We start from the raw sequence: 21,451 nt of genomic DNA on the forward strand, positions 1-21,451 counted from the left end.
GCATTTTCAAATACTTTGTTCTCCATGTAATAGTTTTGCAAGGATCTGAATGCACTCATGCACAGAAGAAACTAGTAAGTATCTGGAGACAATGCTGTGAAAGTTCCAAGCTAGTGTTTTTGAAAGTTTACACACAATAAGCTTCCAAAATATTAATCTCAATAAGAATCTTTTTCATTGTATTTTTCAAAGAATCCAAAATTAGAACACAAAGATGAACAGATAAGACTTGTTTCCACTTTTTCTCTGCAATTCAAAAAGCACACTCTAACATGTTTTGTATAGCTGTAAATATCTTAATTGATAGTAGCTTCCAAAACTGCCTTAATATGGTAATCCAGAGATTATTCATCTTTCTCTACAAACTCAGACTCTTGCTTTTTCTGTCTAATCCCCAAATAGCTTTTGCATATTAAATGAGCTGTTACGCTGTCTTCACATTGAAAAGTTACTATTGATTCTCTTAGCTCATGTGAAGGGAGATATTTCCTTCACAGTAAGAGTGATGAATAAGTCAGTGGAGAACAGAGAAAACCAGCTGCACCTTGACCTACCACAAATGTTCTTGCATTGATCACTTGACTAAAGATTTATTTTTAAACTGTATAATCCCTTAGATGGGCATTCCCAAACTGATTTAAACAACACTGATAGAGGGGTAGGTTGCAGGAAGGAGTTTACAAACAACTTCAACCAAATGTCTCAGTCTAACCAAGTGTAAATATTCTACTTGGGCGTTCATCCTACTCAAGCAAAATTGTTCTAAAACCTTTTGGATGATGAAAAACTTTTCAATGTCAGCAAGTTTTTCATTCTATGTACATACATTGTAATGATTTTTCCCCCTTTTAATTTGGTTTCAGATTCAGTGCATATGAGAGCACACTTTCAGTTGCCTCCCCACCCTCTTCCCTCCTTTCCCCGACCAGTTTTTAGTCTCAAAGATAATTATGTTCATAGAAACTATATGAAGATCAGCAGTCAGGTAGAAGAGACAGACAAACGATTACCCCAGCACGTATTGCGACAGATAAATTCAGCTTGCCGGTGAATGGTAGCAACTGGGGGGCCAACCAGTGAAAACACTTCCCTGTCTTCTCACTTGCTACATTGACACATAGGAGAACCATAATGGCACAGCGTAGAGATTCAAGGAGGCAAGAGATTAAAACATGTACAAAATGAAGCTTCACTATTTCTACTGCTCACAAATCTGGTTGTTTTACTTAAAATCTTAAAACCTACATCTCTGTGTGCCACAAAACTGCACATGTATCACCTTGCTCCATAAGAGTTGTCCTACTAAGCACACACTCACCTTTTGTCTTTCTGAACTGCATGGCAAAGTTAAAAAAAAATATTTTTTTTTACATCCTATTTATACATATCACTATTACAATTTTCCAAGTTTCCAGGGAATGCATCCCTCCAAACCTAAGAGACTGCAATTTTTTCAATCTTATATGGATCTTCTGTTCTTATTAGGCTTCTAATGATTCTCAGTTCTTTTCTATTAAATTACCTTTTTAGTGCTATTCCTTCTTTATTATTTAGCATTGAAGCATTATATTAATATATTGTTTATTCATACAGAGTTACTTAATTTTTGATAACAGTGATAACATTTTGGTATCACTGGCATAAAGCTTTCTACATAATTTTTTTAGGAGGGATAAATTTATCCAGTTATATTCCCAAAATTTATAAATAAAGAAGCCAAGGAAAAATAATTTTGCATACTGCAATGCTGCCTCACATGAGTCAGAGAGATAATATATGCCTCCAAGTTGCTTTAACAGGTATAGTCTCCTAAATCTGATACTATCATTGCTGGAAGGCCTGTAAACTGGGCTGCAGTTTGGTCACACATCTTTTCAAGAAGGAACTGGCAACGTGGTAAACAAAACATAACAAAAAAAAAAAAAAAAAGAGAGAATATTTTAGTTATTAAGTTACTGCCATACAATAAAACCTGTGCTGCAAGAACACAATTGTAGAATACCCGTCTTCTCTATTACAGTTGCACAGCTTCTCATGAAACATTTGCTATTGCAACCAGAGGAATCCCTCTAGTAATTTCGTTCCAACATTTCTTTTGTTTTAGGAGAGCTCATAAAGCATGCAGTTCTAAAGTGTCATATTATTAGCAACACAGTCCTTTATTTCTACTAAACAAGTTGCATAAATCCCGATCACTAGCCTTTATTCCAAATACACTGCTTGCTCTAAATAAGTCTTTTTTATTATCCAGTATCCATCTATTAATTTCCATGTCTTGAAATAAAGTCTCAACAACGGTTTCTGATTTTAAATTAAAAAAAAATAAAATTAAAACTTGCAAAACCAGCCTGAGTTGCCATGTTAAAATGAATATTTAATGTAAGATAAACGGCTCTTCTGTTCAGTAGTTCTTGTGCAGTCAAGGTTAATTAGACAAAACAAAGCCTAGAAATTGCTGCCATTTTAATGGCATTTTACATACACTGTCAAAATACATTATATGCATAAAACAAAATGGATACAAAGAACTACATTCTACCTACAAATTTAAGTGTTCCATTTGTAAACAAAGATGGAACACAGTATAAAGAATATAAAATTAAAACTGTATCTTAGTTTAGATATTTCTCACCCAGAGAGGACTATCAGATAGTCAGCAAGCTAGATTTCATGTACTCTATTCCTTGCTCTGTCATTTGCTTTTCAATATTTTTTTTTTTAAATCAGTGAAACAGTTGCAGTGATTTTCTTTCACACAGAACACAGCTGGGGTCTGTGAACTTTGGGAAGGAAGGTATCATAGAAGTTCTAAGCATCATCAGAGGTATACTTCATTTCACTGAGCTCTAAAACATATTAACAAAAGCCTGATCCTGAGAAATATTATGTACTTGTAATAAGTTTATTGCCATTGAAGTCAGGGGCATGCAGGGAGCATCTCATTCCTGTCAGAAATAGAAACCAAATGTTTTTTATTGCTTGGACCAATATGCTAGGAAGAGTTTTATTGTTGTTGTTTATAGTTTGGTGGAGGGCAAAAAAAGCAGCTTACAATTTTCCAATGGAAAAGGTGACTTATATGAGTCAATATACCATCTTGTAGTTATTGCCCAAATGTTAAGAGGTATCCATGATAACTAAAATCAACAAGTATTTAAGACACTCAAGAACAGTAAAGAATTTTAACGAGGGACAACATCAAAATTTGTATCAGTGGAAAAATGGCCTATGAGAAAAATCTCCAACAACTCTGACATACAGCTCTCCCTGCTGACAGAAGTAGCTTGTCTTTCCTTCAAGAAAATGCCAAAATGCACTGGACCTGAATGACTGCTCATTGTAATTGTGATGAACTGTGAAGGTTACAGAACGAGATGGGGAGAGGAAGAACACCATACTAATTAAAGCCTTGGACAAGCTGTCTACTCACAGCTCAGGATTCCACTGCAAATTTGTATATACCTAATTCCTCCATGCTTCAAGTCCTGTCTAAAAAATAGAGGTTTTTTTCCATATGTCACAACTACTGTGAACAATATAATAAAAAGAGCATGAGATGCTCAGTTACTATTTTCATTTAGACTATGTAGACAAAAAGAGACAATACCTATATGTATGTCAAAATGGTAACCTGTGTGTAATTTGACCTATGTTTCAAGAGCTAATCACTTAACAATAGTACGATGAAAATTAAATAAGATTTATTACTTACAAAAAGTCATGAGTCTAGGTGAAATGAGATAGAATTAATGATTTTATCTAGGACACACACTATAAATGCCAAACAATGAAAATAATAATTTAGAATGACCATGATTATTCTTTGTTAACCAACACATTGTCCTCAGGGTTCTTGCAAATGAGTAGCTGATTATTTACATACCATCAGTCAGTCATCAGTTTTAGTCAAGACGTCAGTCACATTTGTCTAACATTTTTCTAGACCAGAAAAGATGTTACAGTAAAACACAGAATATCTGCTATCTCCAAATATATAACCATGTTTAGATATAGTAAAAAAAGGACATATTTCATTAGTTTATTACTAAAGCTAACTCCACTAAGCAAATCATTAAAATGACAGAGTGGCAAGAGTTGGAGCAGCATTATTAGTTTAACTCTATTTCACTATTTTCCTTCAGCAGCAGAACTTCCTATCTATATTATCTGGGTATACTTAAATATTGTACATGCACTCCAGACAGTTCATCATGTAACTGAAAACCAACATTTAACTCACGGACATCTTTTTGCCTAAATTACTGGTAACCTGTTAAGACCTAAGGAGTGCACCTAATTGCTTCCAATGAAGCCAAATTAATGCTCCTCCCCACTGCCCCATCTCTTCCATGGACATGCTGTTTGCAATGATTACAGGTCCCAGCACATAAAAGACATACAAGTTCTAGCACGAACACTGCAATCATTAAAACAGAAATAGAGAGTCAACAGGTCTAAGTTTTATTTATCTTTCTTTCACTGTCTCACTGAGATGCTGTTGGACAAGGCAGTCTTTCCTTTAGCCTTCTCCAACTAAAGTCTCTTTCTAAAACAGAAAATACCAAAATATACCTTATGTAAACAAGCAACTACTTTCCTAAATATAAGTTACTATAGAAATGCAAAGCTTGATAGAAACATGACACGTTATTCATTAGCAATTACTGGAGAAAAAGCTGTGCATTTGTTTGGTAACATGGGAAAAAACCCAGCAGAACATCCTAGTTTGTTTGTTTGTTTCATGATATTATGATCAATGACATTGTCAGTATCAATTAGACAAAAAATTTATGTGATGGATCATTCAACCTCAGAATGTTTAGTGCTGAGAGTAGCTGATTCAAACAGTAAAGCTTTAAATTTTTTTCCTTTTTAAAAATTTTTTGGCTTAAACCTTTAAACCTATGAAACCAAATAAAAGTGAGCAGTGTAATATACTCTGCTACACGGTTATTTTTCAGATACGTGTTAAAAAAAACAACCCCCCCCATGTTTTAGACTGACAGCCATCAAAAGATTTTCTGTAACAGAAAAAAGCTACCACTGCAAATCACAGAATCTGAAACATGAAAGACTAAGAATCATATGAAATCATCATACAGACATACATTCATGTTAGTACTATTCTTTCTCAAGAAGATAAGACATAATCTAGTAACCTGAAAGCCAGAACAAAAAACCCCCAAACACTAAACCAACCCAATCACTGTAACTGGCACTTTTGTATAAAAAATTGACTTTAAAACCTCAAAATATGAGCTCCTGTAGGACTTAAGCCCTGACCTGAAGCCTAAGGAAGAAACCTAACAGTAGAAAGAAGCTGTCAGCTCCGCACTGAAATACCCTTCTTAACATTCTACCATCATGCTTTATGTACTTCTATATTTGCAAATACAGATTTGCTGGTTAATGAATTTTACAGATTATTGCTATGCTTATATTCTATGCTCAACAACTTCGAATATTATTCTTTTCAAGAAGAAACAGCAATAGGGAACTAAAAAAGGTTTAAAAAAATATCCAATATCCTCTTCACAGTTTAAGACCTCTGTACATTGCTTGTTATACATACTATGGGTGGACCATAACAGATAAAACAAGCACCATCATTATGTAATAATCTGCAATTATTTTTATGGCTATTGAATTCCATTCTTCCTATGCAATACATAGAATGCAAATGTAAAGCAATAGTACAAATTACAAGCCCTAACAAGGCAGTAAATCTGAACCAAGTCACGCAACATAACGTGTCTATGAACTTTCCCACCACATGCAAAAAAGGCTTTTAAATTTCAGAAGCTGTTACTTTTAACTTGTTTTCTTAAATTTTTTTTAGAAAATTAATGAAAAAAAACCCTATTTCCATTCATCTCAGAATAGCAAATTAGTAGTTCTATCAAATTAGAGAAAAATTCACAAAAATTAAGACGATTATCGTAAGATTTAATTTATCAGTAGATATGGCAGTCCTTTCCTTTACTAATGTATTATAAAATTAAAGTGTTTAAATATAAGATAACTGTCATGAGAAATATAGTTGATTGGAGATTATGATTCATATTAAGATCACAACCTATAAAAATCATCAGCTGTGCAGAATGAGCTGTTCCAGTTGACAGATCTTATTAACAAAATCTTCCAATAAATTACAAAAAAAGCTGATTTAAAAAAAAAATTACTTTTAGCTTTCAGCATATGGAGCTTAACATGCTCCTGACACTATGTGGTTTTAGTGACTAGTTACGACAAACAAATCATGTTGTTGTGGAAAAGTTAATAAAATTTAGTGAGAATGAAGGGAACTGATCAGTTTAAAAAATTCAAATATAACATTCTCATTATAAAGTCTACTTTTATAGGGCTTTGCTTCCCTTGGTTTGTGGACAGAAGATATTAAAATAAAATCATGAAAGAATGACTAATTAAATCATAGTTTCTATAAGTATTTCTGGAGCCTACCTGAATTAGAACAGTAACAATTTACTCTTAACTCTCCAATCAGTAAAGGGGTAACCTATTCTGCAAAACTCTGTAAGATTAATAATTAGACTGCAGCAGTAAGACTAGCTAAGAAGCACAATGCTTCTATTCAGTGGAATAAGTAAGATCTTACAATTTTACCTACAGTGACAACTGAAACATCCTGCTAAATAAAAAGCCAAAACAAAACTCCCAAACCTTTACAGCTGACTGATCTCACAGTTTTTAAGCTCTTATGAAAAAACAGACACTTAAAAATATTTTATCATAAAAAGAGTCACTATTTTTCTGACTCCACAACTTCCTGAACTGCCAGAAACATTTCACCACATGAACACCTTATTTTTTCATTTTTGGCATCACTCATTATGCAAGCTCCCCTGCTTGGAGTTTGCATGCTTCTGGCAACAGGCTGCTGCTCTGGCCAGCATACTGAAGAAAAGGAACACCTCCTCAGTGGTACTTCATTTAGTACTTTCTGATGAAAAAAGTAGACAGCAAAAGTAAACTGCACATTTCTGGGCACAGGCTAAATGAAAGATTCTTAGAGACAAGTATCAATGACATCTCTTTCACATACACAGGTTACATTTATTTTCATGGCCTCTAGATTGTACAATTTACTGGCTTCAGCTACTACAAACTATTCCGTTTCAAACGTTGCCAGTACTAACTTGCACAGACCCACTTCTAATCTAAAATCTCAATGCCTCATTATAATTGCACGTTATAAAGTTTGCCTTTAAACTATTAACAGAAGAAACCTAGACAATCTTTGACGATTCGATATTCTGTTTAACTAATTGAATGCTGGTACAATAAGCAGTCTAATGGATATCATACTGCCATCTACTTCTAATATTTAAACTGTTTGCTCCAAATGCTTATATACATCTCAAGATAAGGAATACTTTATGGAATACAATTCAGGAAGTTAAGTTTATGCCTCTGTCACAAAGTCTTAAGTAGTATAAGGTTAAAAGCAATCCATGTATTAGCTTAAAAGATCTCTATGGAAAGCATGGTCAAAATATTGTGAATTATGAGAACTACATATTATTTCAGGATTACCACCAATTTTCCTTTTTGTAAGAGGTAAAATGACAGCTGCCACCATAGACATGATAAGCTTCATATGATGCACAGGTCCATCACTCTACCCAACACAGGAGACACATACATTATGGGGAAAATAGTCAAATAGTATATACTGCATAATGCTCTATGCTTTTTTGAGAGGTAGCTGCCCAACAGTGTAAAACAGTCTAGTGCAAAAAGATCAAGTCAGATCTGGACTCTAATTTCTTCTTGCCATTGACTTTGTGACCTTAAGACACTACACATCAGATTTTAGTTAGTGAGCTACCAACAAAATCAAATGAAGTTTAAAAGCAAAAGAAAATATTATACTTTTTCAGAATATTTAGCTCAAATTTTTTAGTTAAACAGCAGAAGCACTACTTTTTATATAAGTGTATTTGTGTTCTGGTATTTGCAGCTATTTAATACAAACCTTAAATGCTGTAAAATAAATCAAACTGCTAAATCACAATAATAAAGAAACTGGCCTGGTAAAAAAATCTCATTTGACCCTGCATATTATACTTAACTTTTGTTTGTTCTCTACTATAGTTGATTACTCAAACATACACAAGTATTGCAGTCTTTTCACAGTACTTGGAATTCGGTCTATGTCATAAACAAAAGTTGCACTGACGTCTTTTAACAGACATCCAAATGATGAAATCACAGTAAAGAAAAACACAAATATGTTGTTATCTTTCAGTTTGAACTTGAGGATAAACCTTGTCCATTGACAGTCTTACACACAACTGTTTGGCCCCTGGCAATGTGTCTAGACAATGTCTGTTGCTTGTTTAAGTTCTGAAAGATATGCACTAAGTACAATGGTCATCAAAAAAAAAGTTCTTCAGAAAAAACAGGTGTAAAGATTTAAAAAAATTTTTAATCTTCTACAAAAAGAAGTTAGGTCTGCTTTGCATATTTTCTTTACACTTTAATAGTAAGAAATTATTGGAAGGCTGCTGGTCACAGCATCATAGCTAAACTGGTCCAGACGCTAGTTATTCACTAGGTCACAACAAGCAGGTACATATGAATAGAAATGAATACTTTAAAAATTACACACAAGAAGGTGGTGGTAATCAGAGTACATTTTTACTTAGCCAAAACCTCAAAAAAAAAAAATTGAAATAAAAGAAAAATACCTAAATGTCTTGTTTTCAACAGCATCACCTGCAACATACTCTAGAGTTCACTCATACTGTGACTACAGTCACATAATCCAGCACAGTTTGTAAATTACTGAGATGGAGACATTTAATGAATTATTATAACACATGTACCCATAGCTGACCAAAACTACAAAGAATGAAGCAAAATTTGGATGAGGTATTTGAGATGCTAAGTCTATTACCTTTGTTATTAGTGGCATACATGGTATCTGTAAAGAGGCACAAATGTGAACTAGAGACTGACTCTTAGAACCAGTATGTACAGTAAATACTTCCATTTATAAAATACTGTGGTGAAAATTAAAAATGTTGCAACCAACAGAAAAGAATTTAAGCCAAAATGAATGTGCTGATTAAAAATCCAACTGTGAAAAAGGGAAAGTATAATAGTAAACAGATACAGATGTATTTTCCTGAGCCAAAGCCACATTCTTGTCAAATAAGAGAACCTTAATGAAAGACTTACCAGTAATGAACCTTGTAGTAGTTTGAGCCACCAGCTTGATTCTGCAGTTGTTTCAACACTTAAAATACTCCTTTATGTCAAATGGATTTACATAAGAAAACAATATAAAAATGGATACAAAGGTCCACGTTCAATTCAAAACCTTTGTATTAAAGTATAACTTTGTAAAGGAAAAAAATAATGAAAGCGTATCTTTTCCTACATGTGCTTTTTCAGTGTCAGCCAACATTTCTTTTTGAACAGTTCTTTAGCTTGGAAAATAAAGAATGATACTTTTTCTTTCAAATGTGAAGGAATATGCCAAGAAAACTTACGAAAAAAGATTTACCTGCTGCAGCCAATACAAGGGGTATTATGTTTCCAACTAGATAATAACTGAGGAACTCTTACTAGAATTTTAGAATTCAAAGGAAAAGATAGTGTACTCTGCATTGCTCTTTTAATCATTCTTGCTCTTCTTCATATACTCAGCTATTTTCCTTAAAACACACACACAGTTGAACTGAGTTTTAAATTTAGTGTAGTGAATACCTTTAAAATAACCTGGTAAATCTGCCTCTCCAGTCCATAACAACCCAACCTACGCTACACCTTCAAATTTTCATTCTTTATAGCTAAGGGAGAATATTCTCACCATCATCAGTACAAAGTTGACAGAGTAAGTTCTTATGATTCTGGAGTATATTCTCAACAACTATGAAGATTTTGTAGCACTACAGACTGTTCTCACAGCTTACATCCTCAAACCTGAACATTGGCTTACTACATAAAGCCTTACAGTCACACTTCTAGTGTGATTACCTACTGGCATCAATAAGAATTTCAGAAGAGCATTACAAGCCATTGGGGTACTAGGAGTGATTGATGAGACAAAAATAATGGTCTTTAAAATCTGATGAAATATTTAATACAAGCAGTATTAATTAAACATCAAAAAAGAAGATGGCAGAGAAAGTATAACACACAGGTTTGAACCTTGCAAATCATTACAGAGAAGCTACTGCACATTATAAGGCTGGTTACAGGTTAGAACACAATTCAAACACATTAAATTCTGCAGTTAAACATTAAGCTGTTAATACACTAACAGCCTTCAATTACTGATTGCTCTTCCACCTTTCAGGGTAATATATTAACAATTATTTCCACTGCATCAATACATGCTCTATCACGTACCATAATCCAGCAGGTAGCATTGAAGCCAACATAACTGGCAGACATGATGGAAAATAAACTATTTTATTGCAACAAATCAAAGATCTATTTATGTCAAAAGTCTCATAAAAAAAAATAAGAAAGACATAGCTTAAAAAAATCTGATTTTTTTTAAAATAGCTTTATCAATCTGGAGTAGTCAGATCATAATTATTTCAACCACAACACAGTAGTTCCAATTCTACCTGCCTTTATATTTTGTTGTCATATGAGATGACATTCATATAGCTGACAATGTCAGAATACAAGGAGCTAAGGCAGCAGGGGTAAAAGATCCATGCCTGCTGCAAAGCATACTCTGTCATAATCCATGCTGGAGCCTAAGTCAAACCATTGTTCTGCCGTCAACAAACACTACTGGAATAAAACAGTATTCTTCTCCTGTGGCTACTCATCCAGACTACATATCACCTGCCTGCCACAGACAGTTAACCTGTCAACTTGCATAGCAGAAGTCTGCATAAAAAAGCTAAGGATTTCATCAGTACATTGCCCATCTAGAAGGGCTGCTGTTGTAAAAATCCAGGCTATTACATATAAAACCACAATAATTTTAAAACCCCAAAGCTAAGACATTAAGATTTTAGAAATGTCAAAATAAAGGTGGACTGGGAAATTTTGATTCTGCTACCTTCTGTGTGTGTCTCTTTACAACACACAGTCTATATATGCATAAAAAGTAAATACATGTTTTCCTTCAGACTAATGAACCATTCAGTACTCAGGGTGAACAACGCTCCAAGAAGCAGTTATGGAGCACTGATGATTTATCCACAGTATACCAACCTCGTTTAGAGAAGGTAGCAGATGTTTAGTCAACATGATAGGGAATTATATTAAGGAAGACTATGCTGTCATGCATCAAAACGTTACTCTCTAGAAAAGAAAGTAGAATCTATCACAGGGTTCCTACTTACATAAGTCATACACCACTTTCCAACCTCCAAGTCATGCAGTTTCCTCAGATGCTGAACAGAGGTTTAAGACAACCCTGTGACTGAAGTTACTGAACTTACTTGGCATGCGTTTGTCCTAAAATTCTTGACCAATTTAAAATTTTTCCTGGAAAATACAGCACTTGGAGTTCTGGCAGGAGCAGGCAGCATAGTTCACGTTAGACATACTCAGTCTCCTTTTTTCCACAGAGTCTTTTAGAAGCAAAATCACAGCTATTCTGCAGTCCAGGTGTACTGTTGCTGCATCCTGCTTCTCAACGCCATCCTTCCTGAAAAGGCCTTGGCCAACCCTCTCCCATCTGACTAGAAACGTTCCCATCAAGTGAGAAGAGCAGGCCCTGATGAAAGACAACAGCTGGGAGAAGGGCTGCTACCATGAACACGGGAACAAACTGAAAATATCTGGATGCTTTTGAGAAAGTTAAGAGCAGCTCACTTCTCAAACAGCAAACAGTCTGCAAAAGGTAAAGAGATCATAGGATCCTGATCTCAGACTACAACCAAAAATTTCAGTAAGGTTATAGTCGTGCCTGCCTTTATTTTCATGGTTCTTTGCTCAAGACATCTTATTTGGAGAAATACTGAAGATTCACACTTGGAGTTGTGATCTAACAATAGTTGAAGACAGTTCTAACAATAAGATAAAGAGGAGGTAATGGGATCCACACTGACATTTTCATCTCAACACATTAGTTGCTAAACATTAAGTAGATGTTCTTTCCAAATATTTAAAGAGCTGAGTAAGGAGGCAGACATGCAGTTTAAAGGAAAGATGGGTGCTGGTAACATCAGCTGACTCAGACCTTGTCTGCAGTAGAAATTCTGGCACTTCATTCTGCCAGTAATGATACACAGAGAGAATCCAGATCTCTCACTGCATTCTCTGAATATAGTAACATTGACCTTATGATGGGCTTCCACAGTAAGTGCTTGAAAGAGTGACTCTGCTCCTGCTGTGAAAACCACTCATTTCAAATTATTCCATGTTGGTAGTTTGTCACAAGTTTTGTTTTTTGCTTTTTTTTCTTTTTTCCTCGTAGCAAAGAAAGAAATACGTTTTCGCAACTCACACCAATACTCTGTAGTCCTACTTTCTAAAGTATCTGGTCAAATTAGTGTTTGTTGTAAACAATGAAGCAAAGTAATCATCAAAAACTTCAGTTTGCGTCATTAGTATTTGCTTTCACTTCCTGTTAAGAAATGGTGTATTTAGTTTGCTTTTCTGGTTCTACGATCGAGACTACTAGTACATTTGGACTGTTCGTTAAAAAAAACAACATTTACATAGCATGAAATTCCATAGACTCATACAAAAGAGTTTATCTGGAAATATTTAAATTTATCCCCAAGATAATACCTTGGCTATGGTCAAGAGTTTGTGACTTACTGTATTGTCTAAAAAACCAGAACTTCTGCACTGCATGCCATCTTCCACAACAACCCAAATCCTGCAAGGTCCTTTAGACAGGTGTATATCTACTACCTGGTAACACAACACACAAAACAACAGTATGCCTAACATCATCTTTCCAAAACATAATCCAGTCAGGTTTAGAAATGGTGGACTTTCAAACTCTTGGAGAAGAGGAGGGCAGGAAAGTCAAAATAGTTACTAAGAACGTTTCAATAATTCATACTCTCTCACAAATACTGTCAACTTAGACATTCATTTTACCTTGAGAAGGTATGTAGGAATATTGCTGAAATCTACAGGCAACTTCAAGAGGAAGCGAGCTGAGAATTCTCCTGTCTGTGGAAAAAAGTTAACACTAATGAGACCTGGTGTCTAAACCAGAACCACAAACTGAACATTCTGAGGATGAAATATTAACCAGAAAAATGTGTAAGAGCTCATACCAAACAGAAGGGTTGAGATTTAAACCAACATTTCTCAATGGAATTACTGAAGAGAAAAAAAATAATTTACAGATTTCACAGATGTTATATGAGAAAACACCTTAAAAACCATAAAACATCATTGCCAGTAAGTCAACAGAAAAAAGTAGTCAGAATACAACAATGTGCATGACAAAAATCAGACTATACTTTGTTAGGCCCTAAATATAGATGTATCTTGGCTGTACTCATTTCCGGAAAAAGGTCTGGCAAGATCTGCAAATGGTCTGAAAGCAAAGCTAAAAACCTGACATTTCTAAGAGTGTATAGATAAAATAGAGGCATCTTCACAAATCTTGCAGGTATACCTAAAAGAATTTGCATTGAATAACATGAGAATGTATCTAAAGTGTCCTCTGAATAATCAGAGGAAGGAACTGAAGTAGAAGGTTTTATATAATTTGTTTTCAGAATTATGTGACTCAACACCTAGACAACCGTTTACTGAAAATTTGCCAAGCGTCCCCTACATGTTGCTCTTTTTTATGCATAAAGTGTATGCAAAGGAAATGGAAAGGATTTCCTTTGTGTTTCGTACACTTCCTTAAAACCAGATTTTATCCACCTGGTTATGAAGCAATGAAGCTCGCTCTTTTTGAAAAACAAATGCCTGCCTGATTTCCTCCATATTAATTTTGTCATCTCTATTTTTTAATTCAATAAAGTAGCCATAGAGCAGCTATATTTGTCATGTTGAATTAGCAGTACAAAAAGCATTAAACATTATTTTTATGCAGTTAGGTAGAAAAAACTAGGATATCTTAAGACAAGGTAGCAAAACTTTCTTCAGTTTTAACACTGCCCTGTTTTTGCATACATACGCTATTTAGTTATGTGATGACATACAATTTTTAAAAAACAGTACTTCATTTTAACAAGCAAGGAGACAAATCAAAGCTGTATGAATATGCAGTATTCGCCCTCCCACAGTAACACACACATACTACTTAACTATTTCGTGAACATAATTATCTGTAATTAATTTTCCTTTTAAATGTTTTGCATAGCCAGACAAAGCAAGAAGAAAAATACTTTAAACAAGAAGTGTACAATACACAAATTTTAACAAAATGTATATGCATCTATGGTGAATGTGCATATTGCAATTCTCATATAAAAGGGTGAATGTAAATACTATACTAGATTTAAACAAGATCATCTTTATTGTGTACACAGCTATACCTTGTAGCAAGGAAAAGTCTGTAATGCATCTGAAATAATGGAAGCATCCTTTCTATGAAATGCAGCAGTGACCCATGGAAGAGATGCAGAGAATCATTGACAATGAAGGTTGCCTGGGACCATGTCCAGATGGCATCTGAGTATCTCTAAGGATCAAGATCCCACAATCTCTGGGCAACCTGTGCCAGTGTTCAGACCCCTCAATATTCAAGGGCTTATAACCTATGCAGATGTCAGCAGGATACATTTTGAGCCACTGCTTTACTACATGTAGTAGATGTTATCACAAGAACTCCACATAGCTATGAGGACAGCTTGCCAATACAGCTCTTCAAGAGGAAAGCATTCAAAGTCACCTGTACTGATACTGAAAATTTGCCATATGCCTTTGCAAAATAGTCAGTACCTTCGCCCCCCCTCTTGATTAGCTGTGCTAATCCATGAATTGCTTTGAGCTCAGCATAAGAGAAAACATGAAGGTTGTCACTGGCCATATACCACCAGACCACAAGCCTCCGTAACAATGGACCACATTAATTGCTATGCATATGGATTCAGAAAGGAACAGGCTGAATAAAATACTGAAGGAAACTGGAGGTCAAAGCCAATGGAAATTGGCTTTCCAAAATGAATGTTAAGCTGCTAAACAGGGCAGCTGAGGAATATAAGTGATTGTTTGCTAAGCACATTATTTTCAGTGGTACTGACATGACATAAAACTGAGAAGGAAAAAATTCTACAGAATTGGATTCCTTCAATCATTTTATGCCTAAATTAAGCAAAGGTTTCACCCCAAGCAACTAAGCACATATAGACAAAGATGCTGTATTAGGCAGATGTACAATAGGCAATGCTAATATCAGTGCCAATTTGTTTCTTTGTCTATGTATTAGGCATGAACTAGAGATAACTCATTCTACCTTCCAGTCACTAAACAAGAAAAAACAAGATCTTGAATACAACAACAAAAAAATCTTTCCAATGGTACCTTGCCACTTATATAATTTGTCAAAAGGGTTTAAGCAATGTTAGGTTGTAATCCACCCTACCGTCACCTAGCTCAAAACTGCCCTTAAAATTTGTCCCTGGTAGTCACAAAATAGAGGCAAAGCAATGGCACATAGAAACACTACACAACAAAAACTGAGCATATATTAAAGCCAGACTCCGAAACCTTCCTGATGTGTCCTGGTTTCAGCTGGGATAGAGTTAATTGTCTTCCTAGCAGCTGGTACAGTGCTATGTTTTGAGTTCAGTATGCAAAGAATGTTGATAACACTGATGTTTTCAGTTGTTGCTAAGTAGTGTTTAGTCTAAAGTCAAGGATTTTTCAGCTTCTCATGCCCAGCCAGGGCGCAAGAAGTTGGCACAGGACATAGCCAGGGCACCTGACCCAAACTGGCCAACGGGGTATTCCATACCATGTGACGCCACATCTAGTGTATCAACTGGAGGGAGTGGGGGCAGGGGATCACCGCTCAGGGACTAGCTGGGTGTCGATCGGTGGGTGGTGGGCAATTGCACTGCGCATCATTTGTACATTCCAATCCTTTTATTATTGCTGTTGTCATTTTATTAGTGTTATCATTATCATTATTAGTTTCTTCTTTTCTGTTCTATTAAACCCTTCTTATCTCAACCCACAAGTTTTACTTCTTTTCCCCATTTTCTCCCCCATCCCACTGAGTGGTGGGGGAGCGAGTGACCAGCTGCATGGTGCTTAGTTGCTGGCTGGGGTTCAACCATGACATGATGACACTACTTGTGAGGATAGATGCCAACTTTCTGATGCTGTATTACTTATGAATGCAGAAAAATCACTGACTTCTTGTGCATGTGTAACACAAAGACTACTCTGATGACAGTCAAGGCACTTGCTTTTTATTTAGAGTGAAATGGATATTATAGACAGTGCTTCTTGTCTGGACTTAACTTCCAAAAAATGCCATACAACATTTGCCATATAGTCCAGAAAATTATTTCTGGTAAAACACAAAGTCTGATGAACTGGGATAGCCACTGAACAGGTGAATGGCCTCTGATCAAATCATCAACTACTCCAAGATGTGGAAGTAAATAAGGACTTGCAATCTAGGTCTTTTGTGTCATTCAATCAAGATTATTTTGAAAAGTATTACTTCCAAGAGTGTTCTGGACAGGCAGGGAACAGTCCCTGTCCATGGTGCTCACCTACATAATCCCAACCAGCTGGTCACAGCATCAGATCAAGTCAGATGAGTTTCTGGCCACAGCACTGAGAGATTAGACAGTTAATGGGCATCTGTATCAGCCGGTAGTCTGCTGGTACTCTGCCAACATGAAGCTACTAAGCTAGATAACAGTTTGTCTATTTGTCATAGATCTTGGAGATCACTTCAGGAAATAGGAGATACTGAAACAAAGGTATAAAAGCAAATTTCTGTTCCATTTTGGGACACAGCACTGAATTTAGGCCTCCTCTTCAAAGTTTTTTAACTCATGCACTTAAAATTATTGCTTTCTTAACACTGTGCAAGGTTCATTCACAGATGATTATTTCAGAAGTCTGCTGAGCTACTATCAATTCCTGAGAGACAGCAACGACATGAATTTCAATGACTTCCAGGCAGAGGACATAACGTGGTTTTACCTCTTGCTTTTCAGATAAACACTCCTATTGTGCTGATCACCAAGCCTAAAAAAAAAACAGTTGTAAAGGACAGGGAGGAGAACTACACAAGTTAATTTCATAGTTTTGAGTTTTAGGACACTCAAACAAGCTTTGTCATGTAGATACCAGGTTCACAGGATCTCCAAACAAGACTCTCAGCATCTTCTTGATAAGAGAATGTAAACTTTGATAACAAAGCACATGCTACAGAAACCTCAAATAGCTCTGCAATGATTAAAAGGATTTGCCTCAAAATGTATTTAAGATTTATTTTATTGGAATATTTTTAACTAAGACAGCATTTCAAATGCAAAAAAAAGTTCTTTATTTAGTCACCAAAAAAATTCAAAAGGTTTGAGTAGATATGGCTTTCCTGTGAAAAAAAAAGAAAAAAAAAAGGAAAACCACCCTAGTTTTCTACAATCTTGAGTAGAATTTTTGGAGCTGCCAAAAATTATGATAAAATCTCAGTACGGTTCAGAAAGCCTTCTGCATTTCACTAAACCAGTCTGATGATATTTACAGATGTGGCAAGTTGTGAGGCAAGTTATTGATAATAACATTTAAGAACAAATTAATTTCAATGAAATATTCTAATCTATAAACATAAAAAGAGATCTGAAATTCTCTGATAAAGAATAATTTACTTAGCTTAAGATAAAAAAGCCTAGATGACTTTTCTAAGAAAAGAAAACCAGATGAATTTAAGTACTGTGAGTTGTAAACATTCTTGTGTCACCTGTAACTTAAGGATGATTAAAGTGACATAAAGCTGAATTCTAGGCCCTGATAACAAAAATCCTGAATCTTCATAGATTTTCAGACTGCATCTATTTCAGAAGATACTGCTTCTGAAGGCCAGTATAGCTTAAGAGGATGCTATTGCTGAAAGCAAGAGGGGGACAGCTTCAGCATAAACACAATCAGATAATTCCTCATATATCTTACTCCAAATTTCCCATGATAAATATACTACCAGTGGAAAAAAAATATTTTTGCGAAGCTTACTTTGTGGCAGAGTTCAGTTAAAAAAAAAATAAAGATCAAATCACACACTAACCAAAATGTCTACATTGCCAACAGCCTCATTTTAGAAGGCTGAGATTGTACACATAGAGAGTTTCTACACAGCATGGCACATTTCCCAGGCAAAGAATACAACTTCAGGAAACAGGTAAGCCAGTTTAATCTCTGATTGTCATATGAAGACATGGCCCTACAAAATCACTGCTCTAACCCATCTCACCTCCTCCCGTCCTCCTGCAACAAATTAGTCGGGTTGGTTTTTTTTCCCCCCTCTCCAGTTTAGGTTCCTGAAACAACTCATCTCAGCTTAGACAAGTGCCAGAGAGATACAGGCAGCTGCAGCTACCAATTAAATCAACTCAGTTGTAATGTAGAACCACACCCTAATACATCCTATCCCTAAGCAGGCTGATTTGCCAACACTGTTATTCTGCCTCTCAAATCTTCACAGCTAACTCAAACTTCCACAAAACATTTTAATGCGCCCTGTAAATACTGCACAGACTTTTCAACAGTTTTCAAAGTTTTCATCTGTGTCAGATGAACTAACATCAGGTTGAAAACCAGGTACTCAACTGGAAATCTGGTTCAACTAAGGTAGTGAAATGACAGCAATGTACAAAACAGGGAGTGTAGAAAGTGAGCTGGAGTCAAATAGAAGCTTTCTCCATTGGAAACAAAGCATAGAGATCCACAGAAACAACCCAGATTTTCCAAGGCAAAAGCTGTATTTATTAAAATGAAAGGATCATGAAAAGCATTTTAGCAGAAACATTCTTAATAGCTTACCCAGTTGTTTTTTCTGCCAGCATAGATTTCCATGTTTTCTCCATACTGGGGCTCTTCAAGTAAAGTCTGATATTCAAACATGAGACGAGAGCTCTCACGTAATCGGCTGCACTGAAATTGGTGATACTGCTGCACAAGCTCTTTCACAACAAGCAGGAGGCATTCAGGGTTTGAAGGATTCCAAGAAGCTAAATTCTGTTGAATTAGAAAAGAATGGAGACCAAAATTGTTTACAGAAATAGAAAGACAAGCACTCCCCCTTCCATACCAATACCAGAAGGACGTACGCACGTGGAAACTTTGTGATGCAAAGATTGTATCACACTTTGGAAGAAAACCAGTTCAAACAGCAAAAGCAAACCTGAATGTCAAATAAGAGTCCATATATGGACCTACCAGAAAACTGATAACAGGGCTACTACCAGGCATAGATAGGCCCAAATTATCATTCTATTCTTCCTTAAAATTATACTGTTGCATTTGAGAACTTGAAAAGTTTTAATTCAAAAAATTAAAACTAATATGAAACATACAGGGATCAGGTAAGTATAACCCTGCACACTATCTGACTCAAAAAGCAGTCATCAAAGTGTATATGCCAAATTAACTACTCTGCTCCATTTTTCAAATAGTGGATATAATATTGACAGTGACAGAGAAAATAGGTTCTCTTCTGTTGCCTCAACCTTGTGCTTTACTTCACCTTGACTGTCTCTTCACTAGAGTTACCTTGACTTATCCCTTTAACAAAAATGCCATCCATACACAAGTCTCTTCAACATGCCTGGCAGAAGTTATTATTAAAAGTTGGCTGTATACCAAGAAACAGTTAACAAATTAAAATGTTAATACATTGAAGATAACTGCGCCAGTAGCACAGTAGCAATGTTATCTCTCAGTTTAACTGCTCTCATTGGCTTAGACCAGTCTTCCATGCACAGTAAGTTTTATTCAGGAAGGTTTTCTGTGTTACAAGCCAATGTATTCTATCAATGTTGCATGCCTGGTTGACCTAGAATGGATCTATGTTAAGGGCAGATGAGGATTCCCCCTGTACTCCATGCTGATAGGACATGAGGAAGTTCTGATGCAAAACTACTTAGGTCCTCAACAGGTCTTCTTGATACAAGTTCAGGGCATGTTAACATAGTCATGTGGCTTTTGGTCAGCTTTGAGTATAAGCAAATGTATATCACATACACATATGACAACAAACTAGCTGCAGCAGGATTTTAAATTACATGGATTGTACAGTTAATGTTAAGATCCTTAGAACTGGCAAAGATGTCTGCATTTTACAACTAAGTGAAGATAAGATATAGTAGCTTCAAATAAAATTACGTATCAGTATCTGAACTCGAAGTAGTTACAGATGGCATGGCTACTTTTGTCCTGGAAGTTGCAGACATTTCATAAACAAATTATATGCATAATTTCCATTCTTCAGCAAGGACAAAAAAACCCATTAGCCCTTTTTACCTCTTCTTTGGAAAAACTGCTTTGGTATGCAACATTTTCTACAATGAAAGGACAGAAAATATTTCTGTACTTTGAAGTAACTATGTTAAGACTGCCTTGCATTCAAACACATAAAAAATTATGTTTCTTAACCTAGGTTAAATAAATGAATGAAACTGAAAAAACCACGTCCCCTAAAATATACAACCTATTCATATTTTGTGTAGCACCAAAACTAATAAATACAAGTGAACAGGTTGCACAGAGAGGTTGTCAAGTCTCTGTCCTTGGAGATACTCAAAACCCGACTGGACAAGGTCCTGGACAGCCTGCTCTATCTGACCCTGCCCAGGCAGGGGGGCTGGACTAGATGATCTCTCAAGGCTCTTTCCAACCTCAGCTATTTTTTGTTTCTATTAAGAGGTTTACAAAAAACTTAAACTGAAACAGAGGATCTTATCAAGGTGAGACTCCATAGTTCTGACCTGAAAAGAAATTATTGAGTTGTGTACAAATTTTATCTTGTGATACTCCGGAAAGGCAGAGAGAAAGCTTAATCAGTTATTCACCAGGCACCATTCCTTCAGCTCTACAATGAAATCTATTTGTAGCCTAATCTCTATGTGGTTATTTCCATTAAAAAGGCTTATAATTTTTATTATTTCTTGATGACTGCAGTTCATGATATATCCCTTTGGAATGGTTTTATACAGACTTCAGCATATGTGTATAATGCCTTAATACTTCAAGCATTTCTCATTCCACAACTTTATATTTGTTGCCCTCTGAAGCCATATATATTAAGATGCTATCAAAATTAATTTCTCATTTTCAGCATCATCACTTAAAACATACAAGTCTAATTTGTCAGTGAAAGTAACATGAAATATGTATTGCTTCCTTGAAAAGCTTTTTTTGGAGGGGGAAAAAAAAAAAATAATGTTTACTAAGGCAATTTTATCTCAAATCTTACCACATGTTGTTTTTCCTGAAGTCCCCAGTCCTGGAGAGGATCATTTTTAAGAGAATCTCAGCTACATTCTACCCATCCCCTCCACCCCTTCTCATTTAAGTT

General features: G+C 35.5%; 1 protein-coding gene across 2 annotated transcripts in view; it reads right to left on the bottom strand.

Annotated features, from left to right (window-relative positions):
- BRE (brain and reproductive organ-expressed (TNFRSF1A modulator)) overlaps positions 1-21,451 on the bottom strand; it is a 180,877-nt gene that overhangs the window by 102,749 nt on the left and 56,677 nt on the right. For both annotated transcript variants that reach the window (XM_010576517.1, XM_010576516.1), the window contains exons 4-5: positions 18,919-19,113; positions 13,051-13,125 (exon numbers count right to left, since the gene is read on the bottom strand). In XM_010576517.1, coding sequence (XP_010574819.1) covers positions 13,051-13,125; positions 18,919-19,113 — 270 coding nt within the window. The remainder of the gene's footprint in view (positions 1-13,050; positions 13,126-18,918; positions 19,114-21,451) is intronic.

The sequence above is a fragment of the Haliaeetus leucocephalus genome, unplaced genomic scaffold, assembly GCF_000737465.1.
Source record: "Haliaeetus leucocephalus isolate CR32 unplaced genomic scaffold, Haliaeetus_leucocephalus-4.0 Scaffold526, whole genome shotgun sequence".
Classification (NCBI taxonomy): Eukaryota; Metazoa; Chordata; class Aves; order Accipitriformes; family Accipitridae; genus Haliaeetus; species Haliaeetus leucocephalus.